Genomic DNA, 21,582 nt, shown 5'->3' with positions numbered 1-21,582 from the left:
GAAGGATCTATGCATTTTGTACATATTCTGCAAACATCGGTTTTGCTACCAGCTAGGGGTGTTGTGTGGTAAATTTGTGACCTAATATATATTCTATGGAGCTATGAGTATTAGTTTTTATATTTTAACGGAAAATTGAACACGAACAATGATAGCTCCAAGTTCAGGTTTGATTGTGTGCAAATAAATTTAATGTGTACGAGTAACACACGTACGTGTTGAGAGAGAGAGAGAGAGAGAGAGAGAGAGAGAGAGAGATGTTTTCATAAAGCTGTCTTCGCTTTAGTCCCAGAAGAAAAAAAATGCCTTTAGATTCCAATCCTCTTTGCAAAAAGAAACATTAGTATTACACTTGATGAGATAGCGGTAACACGTTAGTTGTGTTTGTTCTTTTTTACTCTGGGTTAATTGCCAATAAAGGGAAATTACTCTTGAATTGGTTCCGAGTGTGGATGTTAGCAGGGGTTCTCGCTGTGGACATCCGATTATTGTAAAACTGTTTTGAGGCTCCGCCCCCGCTGTGATTGGAGTATTGGTGCTGTATATTTTGTTTGTCTTCTAATATTAAAGATGCCTCTGAGTGATGCTGATGCACAGAACCGGGTAATTTCATTGCTTGTCTTGCCAAGATTGTATATACAACCGTGACACTGATTAATTCTACTATTCTGAAGCATTTAGCGTAATATTACCTGTTTTCGAGGATATTGCATTGCCTTGCTGAACCAGCACCAGTGTCTCGTTACGCACTGTGCAGTGTCGCCAAAATACACAATGAGAAGCAATACATACTGATCATATTCTAAAGACTGAACAAAATCCTTTCAATCAATAACAAGAATGAATAGATCTAACTCAAGTATCACCACCAAAATGAGAACGGTTCAAGCACATCAATAAATCCATTCATTCGTAACACTAAACGTTTGGACTCTTGATAGAACATTTAGGATTATTTGAGATTTGATTCACAAGATTGTATTCCTTTTAAATTTTAACTTTGTACTCTATGGAATAAAACAAATTATTTGTTAAATGTTACTGAACTTGTAGGTTTTGCTTTTTGTGTTGCTTAGTTTAAAACCATAGACTCATCCGGGATCTGATTTATTTCAAATCTTTCAGAGTAGCTAAACACTTAGTTTTTAAATTTAAATGGAGTCTTTTTCTGAAAATTATGTTGTTTTAGGAAAAGATTTTAATTTCATATATTTGTGAATTCTTTAGTGAAACCAACAAGCTTTAATAATGTCATCTAAAGTAGAGAAATATGTTTAAATTCTACCTTGGAAGGGTAAGAGTCTTTCAAAAATGACGAGGTGCTTGAGCTTGCCAAACATTATGATCTTTCTGAAGTGAAAGCTTCTTTAATAAAGCAAGAGATCAAGAATACTTTAGCTCAAAATTTGGTGGAGAGTACATTTTTCGATAAAGGTGCAACTGGTTTGATTAGTAAATCTGCATGAAATTTAAAGAATTGTAGTCCATTGATATATATCCAAAATCAGAGAGAGAGAGAGAGAGAGTGTGTGTGTTGTGTTTATGATTAGGAATTTTAATGTATCTTTAAAATTTTTTTAGCCATATCACTGCAGTGTGGCACTTTATAGTGATGTCTAGTACTGGGGCATCATGACACAGACATGTAGCATGATGTTCCACCCAGTGACCTTATCCTGACACCAGGCCAACCAGTCCTAACACTAACCTCTTAGAGTCTTAATGATAAGTGCCTAGTGAGGCAACTGTTAGTACCAGTTTTGTAAGTCTTTGGGAGAGAGAGAGAGAGAGGAGGCCAATGCAAATGCAGAAAGAGAGAAGAGATTTAGATGCAGAGACAGAAAGAAGAAAGAGAAATGTATATATATATATATATATATATATATATATATATATATATATGAGCAGAGATCTTGGAAACGCTTAATTACGCGTATTTGGATGCCAATTTTTGATCTGGGACGCAGGAAATCACTGAGGCGCGAGTCCTCTGTATGCATGTAATAGGTGTGCGGCAAAATTCAAAGACTTGCCAGTCCTGCTTCAGCCACCTGCTTTGTGGGAAAATGTGTTGATCAGTTAGCTGTGCTGATATTTACAATGACAGAATTCAGTGACTGAAAGACCTAGTTTTTATATCAATTACGTTGACAAACAAACTCTTGCCCATTCACAGGCATTATGTTTTGATAGCTGATTGACCATTACCACTTTTCCGAGTAAGGTAGCAACTATCAATTTCCTGCATGCTATCCTTTGATGATAAAGCATACAAACTTGTGTTGTAAAATCAGAATCGGTGATCTGGATATATATTAACTGCCTCTTATACACTATTTCGTCATAAAATTAGTTTGAAATGGTAAGTGAACTAGTAGGCCTAACAGGAAATAATGGTGGACATCGCTAAGTCTGAGATGTACCAGTTTATTAGATAGTCTGTTTTCTTAAATCATTGAGCAAATATATCCAGAAAAAAATATACAAATCATTTAAATCAAAGCCTGGGTATTATTTTATTAAAGATTTAACTTTAAAATGCAAATTATGTAGGTCAGAAATGTTTCGGACAATGCTATGTTGTGGAATTCGCGAGATGTGCTTTAAGGTCTAAGATGTTTTCTGACTTGACATGTATTTGCGAAAATACAGGAAAAAACAGCAAATCAGATACTATTGCCTAAAATTACTACAAGTACGTATACAAATAAATAAACCATAAATTTGCGATCCTGTCAGTGGACTGTTGTAATGAAGTTATATTATAGTGAATGATTACATTACGAAAACCTCTCCATCTAAAAATAGATGCAATCACATCTGTGTTGATTCTGTAGGAAAGACAGGACTGCAACTTTTGATGGTGGGACTCCTATTTTTAACAAAATGGGAGTCCTGGACTGCTAGTTTCAAAATCGCAGTGAGACTTCTGGAGAGAGAGAGATATAATCAAAGAATAAGGATAAGAACTGGAAGGCCACTCCTCCATCTTTACACTAACTCAGGTTTAGATTTTGCAAGAATTATTAGGTCAGTAGCCCCTTTTAAGGAAATAAATACCTTCCTGACTTTGAGAAAATTGCTGGAACTTGAGATGGCCAAGAGAGCATTGGACTTTATTATTACATATACTAAGTTTATATACAGGCAAAGATCTTGAATTCTAAACTTCACTGCCAGTACAACCAATTGCTGGTTATGATATAGTTAAGGAATGCATCTTAAAGGGTTGCTAGTTGGTACCTGAGGCTTATCAACAAAGTTTTTGGAATTTTAGAAAAGAAACTTGTCAAACAAGTGTCAAATTTACATGTGGAAAAAGAATGACCGTTTGATATGTGTGCTCAGCCAAGAAGGTTGATCAAAATTGTGATAACATCTGACGACTCATATTAGTTGAAGAGTTCAAGAATGCACCCATAATGATGTCAAGGCCTATATTGATAAACAAAAGGTCAGAATCTTGGAAAATGATGCTCATACAGCTGATGATTATTCCTTGACTCACAGAGTTTTATTTGTCAATGAGTATTCTTCTCAGCAGATTTTTGGTAAAAATAATCGGCTCAGTCTCATGCATATATTTCCAAATGTCAATCTGGCACAACATTTAGGAATCAAACATATCATAAGACTGATCATAAATCCATATCTCTTCCTACCTGCACTGTATTGTTGAAAAAATAGTTTTTTTAAAAAAAATTCTTTCTCTACAGATGAAGCGTATGATGGATATCATTGTTGACGAGGGTAACGATCAAGTTGAGGAACTGTATGCCAAAGTATGTATTTCCATTTGAATTTATTGTGTTGAAAAAAATTTGGAAAAATAAACTTACATTTTATTACATTTTAATTACCAGTTACATGTTCGGTAAATCAGTATCTCTCAGCTGGATTGAATTAAGATTTATTGTAGCTGTTTTCAGGGGATGACAGTTTTAATATTGACCTTCTAGCCCAACATGACAATATAAGAAACAATTCTGAAAACTTGTAATTTGGTTCAATTATATTTTCCCTCCGTGAATTAGAGATGGGGAGTATATGGTACCACCCCTGGCATTCTTTATATAACAACTTCTTTACACAGAGCAGAAGAAAACATAGGTTGCTTCCCATGAAAAATAGTAGTTAACGCATGAAGAACATGACGGAGAAAAGGGATGAGACACATGGTATTGGAAGTAAAGTTTGTTAATGAGGTGGATTGCATTGCTGAATGTATGAGAAGAGCATATACATATATACAGCCTTACTACATCTCAACTATTCTTTGTATTTCATCTATCTTTGTATTTCATCTACATCTGTGTTGCTCTTTTAATAAAAAGGTTTTCAAATATGTCTGTATATACCATATTCTTTGGTGACTCAACCACATCCTGTAAATTTGCCAATATAGAAAGTATATATTCTGACAGTGAACAAAATGGTTGTAACCCAGACTTAAACCCAATCTTAAACTTTTGTAAAGGCTAGAGTTATGAGGATCTACATTTCGCCCCAGATATTATGAATGAAAATGCGTTTTCTATACTCTTAGCAAAATCAAAACAAAAATGTTGTGTGGTACAGATGAGGTGGGACCAAAAGTTCTACTGTTATTACCACCAGTTAAAGCAAACCACGGTCTGTTACTTACCTACTTGATTATACTTACTATTACTTCAGGTGTCTTCCCTGGTAAACTAAAGTGTGCTAAAATTACTCCTATTCTTAAACAAGGATGTAGAAATCATCTTGGAATGATAGACCATTTGTATGCTACCAGGAGTAGTGAAAAATGCACCAGTTTCCCAGTGCATCCAGCAGATTAATTATTATCATTATTTATAATCTGCTAGTCACATGCGGTATTTACAGGCAGAAGAAGACTTCAACCTTGAGAAGGGTCGACTTCTTCAACAGCATCAAAATAAAATCATGGAATATTATGACAAGAAGGAAAAACAAGTTGAACTACGGAAGAAAATGTAATACATATTTACTTACTGATAATGCACTGTCATGCTTTGAAAATATTCCCATCTGCTGTCTTTAATCCCGTCTTACCTCAGAAATTGAATGACAACTATGATAATAGTCACATATTTTTACATAGCAGTATGTGTGCGGCATTGTTATACGTGATGTGTGGATGTAGTCACATATACCATGGTGTGTTATTATACTGATCCCTTTTCCAAGCAACACCCAAAACAAATCACTCAGCACCCTGCATTCTGTGTGTGTATTGGCTGAAAGCATGCTATATTGTTGTATATTCCAGTTACAAAGAAGAGAGAATCTTTTTAATAAAAAAATATGACATATTCTCTTATTGCCCTTATACAGTTTGTTCACTCATTGCGATTGAAATCACATTGCACAGAACAAGGATTTTCAACAGATTTGCTTCACAATAATTCATGTGTCTGTGTATTTTAATTTGCATTTCAATCAAAATATTAAGAATTTCTGGAATTTCATGTATTTACATGTTATTTGGTAGAAATGAGTGATATTATGCTTAAAGATAAAGTGTCTATGAAATAACATGAAAATTTAATTTAAATATGTGTGATATTATGCTTAAAGATAAAGTATCTATTTATGAAATAAAATGAAAATTTAATTTAAATACGAGTGATATTATGCTTAAAGATAAAGTGTCTATTTATGAAATAAAATGAAAATTTAATTTAAATACGTGTGATATTATGCTTAAAGATAAAGTGTCTATTTATGAAATAAAATGAAAATTTAATTTAAATACGAGTGATATTATGCTTAAAGATAAAGTGTCTATTTATGAAATAAAATGAAAATTTAATTTAAATACGAGTGATATTAAGCTTAAAGATAAAGTGTCTATTTATGAAATAAAATGAAAATTTAATTTAAATACGTGTGATATTATGCTTAAAGATAAAGTGTCTATTTATGAAATAAAATGAAAATTTAATTTAAATACGAGTGATATTATGCTTAAAGATAAAGTGTCTATTTATGAAATAAAATGAAAATTTAATTTAAATACGTGTGATATTATGCTTAAAGATAAAGTGTCTATTTATGAAATAAAATGAAAATTTAATTTAAATACGAGTGATATTATGCTTAAAGATAAAGTGTCTATTTTTGAAATGACATGAAAATTTAATTTAAATATGAGTGATATTATGCTTAAAGATAAAGTGTCTATTTCTCAGTAAATCATTTAAACTGGTTCTTTTATGATATGTTCATGTACATGAACCATTTTGCATCTATTGATTGGATGATGTTCATGCCACCCTGGAAAGGTATTAAGTAAAGCAAACATGCAGGATTGGCACTATCACAAGAGACTTTGACCTTTAATCGGGAACCGCAGTAGCTCAGTTTGTAGAGCGTTTACAAATTTCAAAGTTGTTTAAAAGTTTTATGTGAGAATAGCAGTCATGTGTTTTTTGTGTCAACATTTTGGCAAATTCCTCGGGTGTCATGAAACCCTCAACCTTTGGGTTCAGGCTTCAGTGACCCCATCAGTATTCAGTGAAAATCAGTAGCAGAAAAACATGTATGATCCTGATTATATAGAATGTACAGTGGGATATTTTTCTTTTTTTTTTTTAGAGAATTGAGCATGTTGATGAAAAGTGATATTATAGGTATTGCTCTATATTGTAGCACAAAGATGGTGCCTATAATCTTTAGAGAAAGGCAAGATCACCGCCATTGCTGCTGTAATAGTACTGTCTTTAAAGATTGCAGTTGATCCAGATCTATTGTAGTTTAATATTAAAACAATCCACACACTTCAAAAACAGAATTATCTTAAATTTACCATTGGATACACCATCTAGAGATACATTCTCAAAATTGAAATGGCTGAAATTTGAATACAGATTAGCCTTGTTGAAGTCCATATTAATGTTCAGAGTCCATATTAATGTTCGAAGTCCATGTTAATGTTCAAAGTCCATATTAATATGTTCAAAATCCATGTTAATATGTTCAAAATCCATGTTAATATGTTCAAAATCCATGTTAATGTTCAAAGTCCATATTAATGTTCAAGTCCATATTGATGTTCAAAATCCATGTTAATGTTCGAAGTCCATATTAATGTTCAAAATCTATATTAATGTTCAAAGTCCATATTAATGTTCAAAGTCCATATTAATGTTCAAAATCCATATTAATGTTCAAAGTCTATGTTAATGTTCAGAATCCATGATAATGTTCAAAGTCCATATTAATGTTCAAAATCTATATTAATGTTCAAAGTCTATATTAATGTTCAAAATCCGTATTAATGTTCAAAGTCCATATTAATGTTCAAAGTCCATATTAATGTGCAAAGTCCATGTTAATGTTCAAAAGCCATGTTAATGTTCAAAGTCCATATTAATGTTCAAAATCCATATTAATGTTCAAAGTCCATATTAATGTTCAAAAGCCATGTTAATGTTCAAAGTAAAGAATGAACTTTGTCTAGAGTATGTGCATGGTATGTTTCTTTTATCTCAGAAAAACAGTAGCATGGATATAAATTGAGATTGATTACAAATGATCATTGCAAACCACCATTCCTAAAAGCAAATGGCTTTTTAAAAAATAATTTGTCTACCCTGGTGTTATTCCTGGGCAATGAACTCCCCAAGCAGTTAGATCAGAAACAAATCTAACAGTGTTCAAAACAAAATCATGACTATCAGATCAAGAGGCAATTTTCATTATAAATATTATAATACATACACTCCAACTTATTTTATTAATGCATTTCATATACACTTTTACACCAAATGTATTTAAGCATGCTTTACTTGTTTGTTTTTTGTTGGGGGGGGGGCTCTTGTATTTACAGTAGTTTGTTCATCTTGATGACCTCAGGGGAGTATTATTATTACTATAATTATTATTATTATTATTATTATTATTATTATTATTATTACTATAATTATTATTATTATTATTATTATTATTATTATTATTACTGTAATAATTATTATTATTATTATTATTATTATTATTATAATTATTATTATTATTATTATTATTACTATAATTATTATTATTATTATTATTATTATTATTATTATCATCTCAATTTTATTCCTAATTTTAGCATATGAAACCATAAAACAAAGGTATATTTCAGTAAGTTAACTGAAAGGGAAACGTTTTGGCACTATATGTATTGTTAAACATCATCTCAGTTGGAGGTGGGTGCTTTATGAGCCCCTCCTGCAATAGGAGGGTTGATTTTGGTAACTTGATACGGTTAATCTATTTACTTGATATTCATTGGTTCAGTAGTTAGTGTACAAGGTTGACTGTGGTGAGACAAGGAACTTGGCTTCAGTTGACTTTGCACTAAGTAACCTCCATGTTCTCCTGTACTGTAAAACAACAAAGCAGATCAAATCTCTCTTATATATTAAACCTCTTTATACCAAACCCTTAGCAAACAGAAATTCCCTTGAGCAGAGACCATGCTGTAGCCTTGAGATAGAGCAGACTGACTTCTCTCTCCACTCAGTATATGGCAGAGTAGGAAAAAATAGGGGTAGTGAGTGCGCAAAATTCAAATCTATGATGTTCAAAATAGTCACTTGAAGCTTCTGTTTTTACATATTTTCATGTCAGATAATTAAAATATTTATGAAATAACATGAAAATTTAATTTAAATACACCATTTTGTTTATATAATACCTCATCGCAGTTGTTTTATGCCATAAAATGACAATTTTGAAAACTGGTCACAGTTTGCTCTTTATAAGTTCCATGATTTCAGCATACTATGCTAACATATTTGTGTGCTTTCTGATTTTGATGCATCTGTTAATAAGTCAAATTACTTTGTTTTTCTAATAAATGTTAAATAAAGCAATTTCTTTGGTTAGCTCTTATTGGCTGATTAACTTTGAAAGACCAGGATGGACAAAGCTTAATTTCTAAGCCTGTGAGGGTTGATTAGAATTACTTACCTTGATATATTTTGACATTTTCTATGTGGCACTATTAACAATTGTGCGCACGCCACTATAATTAAACTCAACAACAAAGTACAGAATAATTTCAACAGATAATGCTCATCAGATATTGTTATTTGCTTATTGTCATAAAAAAGGAACAGAACTATCCATATCTCACAAGTTATATTCATCTCTTTGATCCTGTTTAATGTAACCAGACATAGAAAAAATTACATATGTGTTTTGTTTAGACCAGGTGGAAAGAACAAGTTCGAAATGGCATATGAGTGTCGAGGCCGTCATTTCGAGGCTATGTTCCTACACCATATCAAACAAGTTCCTTCCTCTGCCTTGGAACAAAGCACTTGCGTGGTTTTGTATTTATTACATATCCCCTTTTTCACACATTATTTTAAAAAAATTGTAATGTATACTTTAAAAATAAAATTAGGCATTTGGCTTTTTATGAAAGATAGTGTACAATTCTCAACATGTATATATGTTTTTAAGTGTGGTTAAGCCAACATAAACTGTACAGTTGCAACATCGGTCTATCTATATTTCAAATATGGATTTACTCTTTTAGCTTTTAATTTTTAAAAATATTGTATCGGGCATATGAATGGATTTGATCTATAATCATAGGCGAGTGAATTTGTTCCTTTCTTCTTCAATGGAACATAAATTTTGGATCAGTAAGTGGCCCCTTCTCTTACACTCCATATACTAAATACATACACTCTCCTTCCAAACACATTTCAGAGCAAATTTTACAGATTAACAATAGTAAGAGACATTTATACAGAAAGCCCATTTATTATACATTCAAACTCTCTATTTGTATAATTTCAATTAATACAAGAAATTAACGCTGAATTGAACTTTAAGTGATAATTCAAGAATAATATAAAGAAATGAAAGGTTCAGTCACTTTTTAACATGCGGACTAGATTTTTAATATTCATTTGAATTTATTTTAATAAGAAATTCTAAAAAAAATTCTAATATTGATATGTTTTCTTCTCTTTATTTTCTATTTGAATAGTCATGAGAATTGATAATGTAAAAATGCATTTCTCTCAGTGTCCCACAGTGATCTTGGTAACACTGTACATAATGAGTGTAATACTTCTGATCTGGGTCAAAAACAAAACTGCTGTGCTGTGTCTGCCTTTATGTTGCAAATGTTTGTCAGTTTTATCTTCAGATTTACTGTGCTTGAATCTTGACATGATTCCATGAGTCTTTAAAAAAAAATTAAATACAAGATTTTGGTGGCAAATTATTTGCTCTCTCTCTCTCTCTCTCTCTCTCTCTCATGTTTAATGTTACTTGGGACACCAGCTTCATCTGATAACTCATTGTGAAACATTCTGTCCAACATACTGCTATCCACCTCAATGAACTCTATATTTCTCAGCCTAGATACCGTGAAATGCACCTCTACTGCTCTTCACTACTCACCCATTATCCAAAAGCAGCCATTTTCACCAGATATCAATGCATTTCTCAAAATTACAAATGGTGTTATCTTTTTTTAAATAATTTAAAATGTATAAAATTAAACATTTATCTGTTAATTTATAAGTGGACTATTATTTAATATGTTAACTTCTAAAAGTAGACCGGGTATGCGATACAGAATGTGCGATATGGATTGAACATCTTTGCCAAATGCTAGATCAGCCATGTAAGATTAAATGGGTATGTAATAAATTCGTTACCCTCCTAGCCTATTGTATTCTCAGTACTTTGATTTACCTTTAAATATAAAACACCTGATCAGATTTCTACCCAATCTTGGGATATAAGCAAAATACCTGATAAGGTTTCTACCTCATCTTTTGAAAGGTAAATGAGTTTTGACACATTTTCACAAAATCATGAAATTCATTGCAGATACATAGAACTCATTTCTGAAAATTTCTTTTTGTTTCAGTCAAATCTCTACCCTACATAACCAGTCTAGATTAAGAATTTTAAAGGCAAGGGAGGATCACCTGAAGGTAAGAAATTTTGAATTATTTGAATTGAAATTTGTTGTATATACATGTATTACAAGATGATCGGTTCAGAAATAAATCCATAAAACAAACCTCCTATTGACATGTTTATTTACAATTTACACTAAACACACTCCTCTACCCTTCTGTTGCATTACACAAGAAAATCCCAACTTCTCTGGAATTAAACCTAAATAATCACTAAAACAGAGAAAGTTCACTTAATCCTTTCAGTGAAAGCCAGTTTATAATTCAGCCTTATTTAAACATGGTGCTTGCACAGCTGCCGATAAAGCTTTTGTCCCTTCCTATGGTCACTCTCCTCAGCTACGTGGTCACTCTCATACAAACAGAGCTGATTGCTCAGACCAGTGTTCTATTAATAACACAACTGCCCCTATTCAGACCAGTGCTCTATTAATAACACAACTATCCCTTTTCAGACCAGTGCTCAGTTGATAACATAACTGCCCCATTTCATCACACTCCCCAACTAATTTCACCCTAATATGTACACACACATTGCTTTAAAAATGTACAAATTATACTGACTATATGATTGAAGGAAAGTTTATAGTTTGATTCATGCAATATACAGACCACCCCATCTGCCATAATATCATCGTCTCTCCAGACAGGTTGTCTTTCATGACAGATCATAACTTTTTATCAGCAATAAATCCATCCTTTGAAAATCCAGTCATACTAGACAAGTTTTGTCTCAATAAATGGTCTTTTAAAACTGCTTTTACTCTACCTATTTTTGAAAAGGTAAAAAAGCTGCACAATTAATGGATCACGAACTCAGCCCACCTGATTGATTGACTGATAAATCATCACAAAAATGGTGTCAATAAATTTAAATTACATGTTGCTTTGCATCAAAACCTTTCCAATAAAACTCTAATAAGATAGGGTAAAAGTTGTATCTTTATGCTGTTTGTTCTACTGCTTGCTCCAAGAAATCTACATAGACCCTGGCACATTTTGTGACAGCAGATTTGAGGGTATGCAGTTTGTGTTTAGACTGGACTTGTAAGTATGGTACTTCATAGCTGGTCAGCTTTCAGAGGATAATATTGTTATTTGCTAAGAATTTGGAAAGGATATTGTACTTGTAATTAGATAGTTGTCTCATAGGTGCTTGAACCTCTTTTACCTTCACTTTCTTTTTTAATTACCTTTTAATGAAATTTTACAAATCATTTAATAGCTGCTTCTGCACGACGTTTCTTTGTATCAGTTAAGATCAAGTGTGGATACCAATACTTCCAGTGTGTCATGCAATGAACACCTCAGAGCTCTGATTTGTTGTTGTTGTTTCACCCTGAACAAACAATAATATCCAAACAGAACTGATTGTAACAGATTTCACTGCATGACACATCAGAAGTACAGCCTTCAGATATGATCCAAGTAGATAAGATGCGAGGCAACAGCAAAATGTTGTGTAAAAGTGGTTATTAAATAAGTAAAGTACTTAAATCATAAATGATTAGCATGGAATCGGCGAATTAGGTTGGGCAGATATTGAATCATTTGAGTCAGTCACCTTGTATTAACTTGTAGAAGAAGAGTGGTGCTATCAATAGTTTTTTTCTTTTTGGCTGAAAAAAATAAGTGCATATGCCTGCTAAAGCTGTTTCAGATGAATTCTCAATTTAAAGAATAAAACAACAAAAGGCTAATATAACAAGAACAGGCTAATAATTATTCATGACTGCTGAAGGTTAAAATAATTTCTCTAGTGCTAGTGTCATTATGTATCAGTTTTTCCACCTCTTGTTTCAATATTGGTATCAATATGGAGAAAATATACATCCTACCTACTTTATGTGCCTACCTACCTAAGGTCTCAAGCTGGACATGATGGACATGTGGGCTGAAATGACCATTCTCTATTGGAACATGGTGGACAATGGACATAAGGTGCTCAAAAATGATCCCATGCCATTGTCTGATGCTCATTCTCTATTGGAACATATTAGACAATGGACATAAGGTGCTCAGAATGATCCCATGCCATTGTCTGATGCTCATTCTCTGTTGGAACATGGTGGACAATGGACATAAGGTGCTCATAATATGATCCCATGCCATTGATGATTATTCTCTATCAGAACATGTTAGACAATGGACGTAAGGTGCTCATAATAATCCCATGCCATTGTCAGATGCTCATTCTCTATCAGAACATGTTAGACAATGGACATAAGGTGCTCAAAATGATTCCATGCCATTGTCAGATGCTCATTCTCTATTGGAACATGTTAGACAATGGACATAAGTTGCACAGAATGATCGCATGCCATTGTCAGATGCTCATTCTCTATCGGAACATGTTGGACAATGGACATAAGGTGCTCAAAATGATCGCATGCCATTGTCTGATGCTCATTCTCTATTGGAACATGTTGGACAATGGACATAAGGTGCTCAAAATGATCCCATGCCATTGTCTGATGCTCATTCTCTGTTGGAACATGGTGGACAATGGACATAAGGTGCTCAAAATGATCCCATGCCATTGTCTGATGCTCATTCTCTGTTGGAACATGGTGGACAATGGACATAAGGTGCTCAAAATGATCCCATGCCATTGTCTGATGCTCATTCTCTATTGGAACGTGTTGGACAATGGACATAAGGTGCTCAAAATGATCCCATGCCATTGTCTGATGCTCATTCTCTATTGGAACATATTAGACAATGGACATAAGGTGCTCAGAATGATCCCATGCCATTGTCTGATGCTCATTCTCTGTTGGAACATGGTGGACAATGGACATAAGGTGCTCATAATATGATCCCATGCCATTGATGATTATTCTCTATCAGAACATGTTAGACAATGGACGTAAGGTGCTCATAATAATCCCATGCCATTGTCAGATGCTCATTCTCTATCAGAACATGTTAGACAATGGACATAAGGTGCTCAAAATGATTCCATGCCATTGTCAGATGCTCATTCTCTATTGGAACATGTTAGACAATGGACATAAGTTGCACAGAATGATCGCATGCCATTGTCAGATGCTCATTCTCTATCGGAACATGTTGGACAATGGACATAAGGTGCTCAAAATGATCGCATGCCATTGTCTGATGCTCATTCTCTATTGGAACATGTTGGACAATGGACATAAGGTGCTCAAAATGATCCCATGCCATTGTCTGATGCTCATTCTCTATCGGAACATGTTGGACAATGGACATAAGGTGCTCATAATGATCCCATGCCATTGTCTGATGCTCATTCTCTATTGGAACATGTTGGACAATGGACATAAGGTGCTCAAAATGATCCCATGCCATTGTCTGATGCTCATTCTCTATTGGAACATGTTGGACAATGGACATAAGGTGCTCAAAATGATCCCATGCCATTGTCTGATGCTCATTCTCTATCGGAACACGTTGGACAATGGACATAAGGTGCTCATAATGATCCCATGCCATTGTCTGATGCTCATTCTCTATTGGAACATGTTGGACAATGGACATAAGGTGCTCAAAATGATCCCATGCCATTGTCTGATGCTCATTCTCTATCGGAACATGTTGGACAATGGACATAAGGTGCTCATAATGATCCCATGCCATTGTCTGATGCTCATTCTCTATCGGAACATGTTGGACAATGGACATAAAATGAACCTATGTCATTGTCTGGTGGTCATGATTTCCCATTTCTTAAACACTCCATAGCCACAAAGAATAAGATACAAAGAATAAGTATGACCACTTATCTCCTGAATATATTAAAATCTTATAATTGACAACTTCCCCAGGATCTGTACTGGATATTGATGTCACATGATTAAAAAGATCAAAGGTACCATCAAGAACATCCAACCTTTATCTTCATCCTCCAACACTTGTTTCAGGACTAAGAAATGCATGTCATTGTAATGTATTTTCTAGGTAGTATGTCTGCTTGTTGTCAGTTATTAATTAATTTTTTAAAACACAAAGTACCATAAAATATTGCTTTTGGATGAAATTCTAAAGTGTAGTTTTTTGAAAGAAAATGTAAGTTTTATAAATAAACAGTTTTGTAGAAAACTAGTGAAACATAGAAGGGTAATCGTGAAACTAAACTGAGAGCAACTCATTGTTTTTGTACATTGTATAATTAAGTATATAAATATTTTCTTATTTATTTAAACGTTTTATCCTTCCTTAGCATATCAAGTTTTACAAATATCTGATGATTATGTTAAATTTTCCATGAAAAATTGTCAGTTTTTCTAATTTAAGGACACATACATACATACATACATACATACATACATACATACATACATACATACATACATACATACATACATATGTACGTACGTACATGCATGCTTGCATACTCTTATGTATATTTAATTTGCATTGTTTGTTTGTTATATTTTTTTACTTTTAATTTCATTATATGCTTTGAGTTATGTAGAATTGTAATTTTGTGGCTGACGTTTTTCAGAATGAAGTTCATTTTCTACCTGACCCGAATCATTGTTTTTTTTTTATATATTCTCTGTAAACAACAAATAATTAGCTAATATTTTCTCTATAAGTATGGGTTTAATATTAGGATCATTATTAATTAGAGTAAAAATTTATCTTTGTCTGATTCAATGACATTATGTTTTCCATGTTCTTTATTGCAGCAGACCTTCTAATTATGACTAAGATTTTATCATTTAAACATTTGGAATCTTTCAGAATCAAATTTTCCATTATGTAATACTTGTTTTTAGAAAGTGCTAATTGTGACCAGAGGTCAGGTAGAGGACTAAATAGACTTGTTACTGGAAAAAAATGTTTATTTGTAATGTAAGATCAGAGTAGAATCAGTTGTATTACTGTAGTGTTCAGTATCAAATTTGAGCTGGAATTTGCTTGTTCAAATTATTTAGTTCAAGTGATTCTTCTCTAGAAATTCTAAGTGTTCAAAAATAACATTCTTGGAAATAGAGACTTGGATTTACAGCGAAATTTTAAATGAGGATACATTCTTGGATTATATTATTGTGATTCAACAAAAGACAGTTGGCACATCACTATGATGCAGGCAATCACAGGGACATCAACACTTCTGGCATTAGATTTCTTTTAGAACACCACTAAATTTTGCCAAGAAATTTAATCACTAGAACATGTGTTTGAAATTCTAGGATTATTTTGGATTTATTTCACAATATCATAAGTTCCTTTCACATTTTTCACACACACACACACACACACACACAAACACTTGCCCATTCAGTTTGGGAGTAGACACAAGGAGGTGTAAAAGTAGTATGAAAGTAGGGCTTTTGCCTTTTTTGTCACATTTGGGGGCCATTCCACCCATCCTCGACTCTACCCCCATAACATATTTGCATACTGATCACTTTTAATTTTATCCACACACTCACGTGAGTGAGCAAGTGATGAGGATATAGTCACATGTAGATGGAAGTGTTCCAATGAGTATCAAAGAAAGGCAAAACCCCAACCATTGATACTACTCAGCTTTGATTGTAGAAACAAAATCCAGCAGAATGAACTTATTTCAGGCAAGCATATAGTACCGATCAATACACACACTGCAAACTAATATTTTCAATTGTTAACGAGTTCTCTGTGTGAAAATGTTTTTATTTGACTTTTTATGTAAATCACGCTGTTTCTTATTTATGCTACTAATTGTCTGTGATTTTCCATATCTGCTAACAGTCTCAAACTCAGCTGCACTGATTATTTTATCTTCTGTTACAACTGAATGCAGTTTACTGCTTGTACTGAGACTGCTTTATGTGGCTGCAAGCAATTTGGAATAGGTGCTTATTCATAAGTTCGTTTGCATTGAGATTAATTTACTAGCAACACCAGAGACACCAGTTATTATCAATAAAGCACCAACAATATAATACTGATTGGTACACCTACAGTGGTTGATGTTGTCTTGATTCCAATTACACCAAGACCGACAGTTGCTGCTGTAGCAACACTGCAAATAGCTTCTGTCACCAAACATGAGCATTTGTATTTCATGATGAAGCATGGTTCCCTTGATAATTTAATCATGCTGCTGTTGTTCAACTTTGATTATTATTTCTCGTCGATAAGACTGAGGCTTGATCATATTTCTTCTTTTGATAATACAATTGTTTATTTTAATCGCACATCAGGCAGACCTTGTCCAGTCCAGTCATCATACTCTGGCACAATACACATTTGCACTTCTAACCAGTTTTATTTTTTTTACTGGCACAATTATCATACAATTTTAAACAAAAAAACCTCTGCTTCGGGAATACTTAAATCTCTGGCAGTTGTACATTCTGGTGGTCTGGCACCTCTCTCAGATTCAAAAACACATAGATTATGCCAGAACCTTTTACATCTAACGACCGTCTTTGCTCAATAACTGTTACCCAATTGAGTGCATCTGTGTTGAATAACATTCAAAATCATTTTTGTCCCAGCTAAGTTAATGTTCATGTAAAATATTCATTGGTGAACATAACTAGGGTGGATACATCGATGAATGCCACTTCACCATTGTAGAAGCAATGCCGGAGAGATTTTGCATCTACTGTAGTCATTAATGTTTGAGCATTTTCTCATGCATGTGCGAAGATTCCAAGCTGACCTTAAGCTGGTAGTTGTTCATCAGGGTGATTCTGGATAGCAATTTCTACTTGAACCTTAACAAAATTATATGTCGGTTCATGCTAGGGTTTGGAAACACCACTTTGAATCAGATATCCATTGACAAGTGGAACAGAATTGTTTTGGATGTTAACATCCACTGCCAGTTGGTCTAAGACCCCATCATTAAATTCCACAATCACATCACTGTGGTCAGATTCCATTACTTATATACAATGATAAAAATTTAATCTTAAACACAAACACCAGAGATGGTTAAGAACCCATCAGGATAAACAGAGAGTGCCTCAAACTCAATTTCATTTCTGGCAACTAATGAAATTGATACTGCTTATGTCAATAAGTGATATAGACGACAAAAATCCAAGATGCTGCTGATTATTTATCAACATTACCATTCTAAACCCAGACACATTTACATTGCAGGTTCTTTTTAGATTTGTTTGCCTTAAAAAGTCAGCCCAAATTTATTTCCTTCTATTTCTAAGGTCACTCCCAGATTAGTCAACTTGTCAATGTGTGTTGAATGTGTTTTGGATAATGCATACAACAGATTTTGTGTATCTTTCATAAACCTTTATTATTCATTCAAACAGCGAGCTCAGTTTATTTATCACATTTTTGATAATCCAATTATTTGGCAGTTTTTTTACCACTGTTACAGTCTTCCATTAATTCATTCAGTATACTTTGGAAGTCAGTAACCTGGCTACTGCTGAAAATTTTGTATATAAACAGCCACAGGCATTTCTTCAATACAAAAATGTTAAGAACTCGACTATATTTCCTTCTTTGTCAGTACAAAATAATTAAATGCTAATGAAACTATACCACACTGTGTAGTATTGCTGTGGAGAAAATCAGTACAGGGTTTTTGTTGATATAGTATAGTTGCAATCAGTACATTCGTTCATTTAGTGAGCTCACATTGTGTGTGTGTGTACATTGATCGTTACCACGATTGCTTGAATACATTTGCAGGATTTTGTTTCTACAACCACAGCAGAATAGTATCAAAGGCTGGGGTTTAGCCTTTTTGGAAACTCTTTGGAGTACTTCCTTCCAGATGAAACTCTGTACTCCACAACTGGCTCACACATATCACGTGAGTGTGTGTTTTGGACAAAATTAAAAGTGATGAACATGCAATGGTCACTTGTAGGCTAAATGTGCCATGAGGATTGAGTCGAGGATGGGTGGAATGACTCCAAGGTGACAAAAAGGTGTTACAAGTCTATGCTCTTAAACTAAGTTAAAAAAAAGAGTGAAAAGCAACAAGCTTTGTAAAATCCAAGAAATAATGTTTACTTCCAAGAATACAAAGTGAAAATGAAAAAAAGAACTTACAGTATTTAGAATTAAATCCCACAATAATCCTAGATTTCCAGACACAAGTCTTAATAATTTAAAGTCCTGAATAAAATTTAGCAGAAGTCCAAATTAAATCCAAAGCTGAAGGTGTTGATGTGTCTGTAATAGCATGTATAATACTGATGTATCAGCAGTCTTTTGTTGCATCGCAGTAATATAATTTCATATTTGAATTTATTATAAATTCCAGTGAATATCTCTGTCCAAGAATTGTATCATAATACGTTTGTATTTCCAGAGAAAATAATCACTTGAATTCAGTAATTTAAAGAAATAAATTCCAGCCTAAAATGAAATACTTGACACAAGATGTAATATAACTTGATTGTGCTAGATCTTAAAGCACAAATGAATTTTTCCTTCACTAACAAATAGTCCTCAACTTGACCTCATGTCATAATTAGCGTTTTAAAACATGTTACCTTATGGAAAAATAACTTTCTAGAATGATCCTAATGTTTACACAATACAAATGTTACATATTATTAAAAACCTATTTCTAAAATTACACTATAGAAGCTGGACTATGTCAGGTACACCAGGTGAATTCCAAAAACCTAAACCAAGTCCAAACAAACATATTTACTTCTATTAATAATGATCCTGATATTAAACCCATACATATAGAAAATAATTTAGCTATGTATTAGTTGTTTACAGAATAATTTTTTTTAAAAATCAATTCATGTCCAGCAGAAAATAAACTTGATTTTGGACAAGGTTAAGTCCAACATACAATGTTACATTACAATACATGTAGCAGGTAATGAAATAAATATATATATATATTTTTTTTAAATAACCAAAAAAGGCAAATTAAATATACATAACAAAACAGAGAAACCCTACTTTCATATTACTGTTACTATATCATGAACACTGACTTCACAAACACTTTCTATCTGAAACTGGTGTTTCTTCTCATGGCAGGAGGTACTGGAAGAGGCTAGAGAAAAAATAGCCCAGGTCACAACTGACAAGGCCAGGTACAAAACAGTACTGGAAGGACTTATTTCCCAGGTGAGTACTATGGACCTTGTTCAATGCAAGTACTGGAAGGACTTATTGCCCAGGTGAGTACTATAGACCTTGTTCAATGCAAGTACTGGAAGGACTTATTGCCCAGGCCAGTACTATAGACCTTGTTCAATGCAAGTACTGGAAGGACTTATTGCCCAGATGAGTACTATAGACCTTGTTCAATGAAAGTACTGGAAGGACTTATTGTCCAGGTGAGTATTATAGATCTTGTTCGATGCAAGACATCCAGGTCCCCTTGTTATTGCAATTCTGTGGTCTGAAAACTACCATTTCTAGCTAAGATCCATATAATGTGATGTATCCAAGAGCTGTGAAAATATCCATTGCTTGGAAGTACATGACAAAATAAAAGAAATTGCAAATGAAATAAGATTTGATAATGCTGACTCAGATGTTTTTTTTTTTTATAAACTTGGAAAGATTTGGTCACTAATTTGCAAAAATGTTTTAAAAAATTGGATTTTACAGCAGAAGATTATTACTCATCTGGAGAGTAAGCAGAGCAAAAAAAGATTCTATTTTTTTTACAGACTGAGATTGGTAACAGAATTTTCCATGTATATCAATAAGACCCACCCAGCAGAAATATAAAATAAATCGACCCCCACCCCCTCCCCCGGCAGAATATACAATTGACGTATCACCAGACAGAGAAAACTATGATCATCTCATTAGGATAGTATACATTTTAATTGATATTGTTTTATGTTGTGACCTAGACAGTGTAAATTAGTGTTAGTTATTTAGAGTATACGGAAATTTTAATGACAAATGGTTGAAAAATGTTTTAAGTTACAATGAATTGTATTTTGTATGGGATATATAATAGCAGTCCGATTGGTAATGGACATTTGACCTGACTGACAAGTTGACAGTGATCATCATGTGATACTCACACATTTGCCAGTGATAGTACTGGTCAGCAATCCAGAGGGATTGGTACATGAAAGCTTTGAGTAAGGTATGGCAATAGCTTAGCCAAGTAACATACCATTAACTTTTGTCTGCATTTTTGTTTATTTTCAGGGATTATGTCAAATGTTGGAAACTGAAGTTATTATACGATGCTGCAAATTAGACATTGATATTGTTCAGGTAATATTTATCAGTGTATATCTGTTTTGTAGATCTAACCACCTGTTACTGGACCAGTTGAGTCCTTGTTATATTAAAGATGCATTAAGATGAATATGTTAATGAGGGCAATGGGATGACCTGTCGACCCTAAGTACACGAGTTCTACGCATGAGAAAACAGAAACATAAATCATCTTAACCCAGAAGTATGTTATGCATTTTTCCAGACATGTTCCATTTGTATAATGAAGTCTTTCTCATCATTTAATAACCACTTTCATGTGAAGTTTCTATTTTGAATTATATCTTGACTCCTTTGGTTGATATGAATGCTGTGCAACCATTGTGTTGCAAGTCGAAATAATGTTACAGTGACCTCTCATTTGTTGTTATTGTTTGTTCCACTCCAGGTTAAATAATGACCATCGATCAGAAATCAATGTAGCTTATTCTCTGTGTGACAAACAGGAAATAACGTCAGAGCAACAGAGAGA

General features: G+C 33.3%; 1 protein-coding gene across 2 annotated transcripts in view; it reads left to right on the top strand.

Annotated features, from left to right (window-relative positions):
- The first annotated feature begins 484 nt into the window (after positions 1-484).
- The window catches only part of LOC149773659 (V-type proton ATPase subunit E-like), a 42,532-nt gene continuing 21,434 nt past the window's right edge, over positions 485-21,582 (top strand). For both annotated transcript variants that reach the window (XR_016417296.1, XM_089946077.1), the window contains exons 1-6: positions 485-603; positions 3,717-3,782; positions 4,867-4,976; positions 10,886-10,952; positions 19,902-19,991; positions 21,039-21,107. Coding sequence is in view for 1 of the 2 variants with exons in the window: in XM_089946077.1 (XP_089802203.1) it covers positions 571-603; positions 3,717-3,782; positions 4,867-4,976; positions 10,886-10,952; positions 19,902-19,991; positions 21,039-21,107 (435 nt within the window). In the remaining variant the exon portion in view is untranslated. The remainder of the gene's footprint in view (positions 604-3,716; positions 3,783-4,866; positions 4,977-10,885; positions 10,953-19,901; positions 19,992-21,038; positions 21,108-21,582) is intronic.

Source organism: Sinohyriopsis cumingii, unplaced genomic scaffold (assembly GCF_028554795.1).
Source record: "Sinohyriopsis cumingii isolate HCF-2022 unplaced genomic scaffold, ASM2855479v2 utg000622l, whole genome shotgun sequence".
NCBI classification, from domain to species: Eukaryota; Metazoa; Mollusca; class Bivalvia; order Unionida; family Unionidae; genus Sinohyriopsis; species Sinohyriopsis cumingii.
Note: the sequence above shows the minus strand (reverse complement) of the source record. Positions and strands in the feature narration are given on the sequence as shown.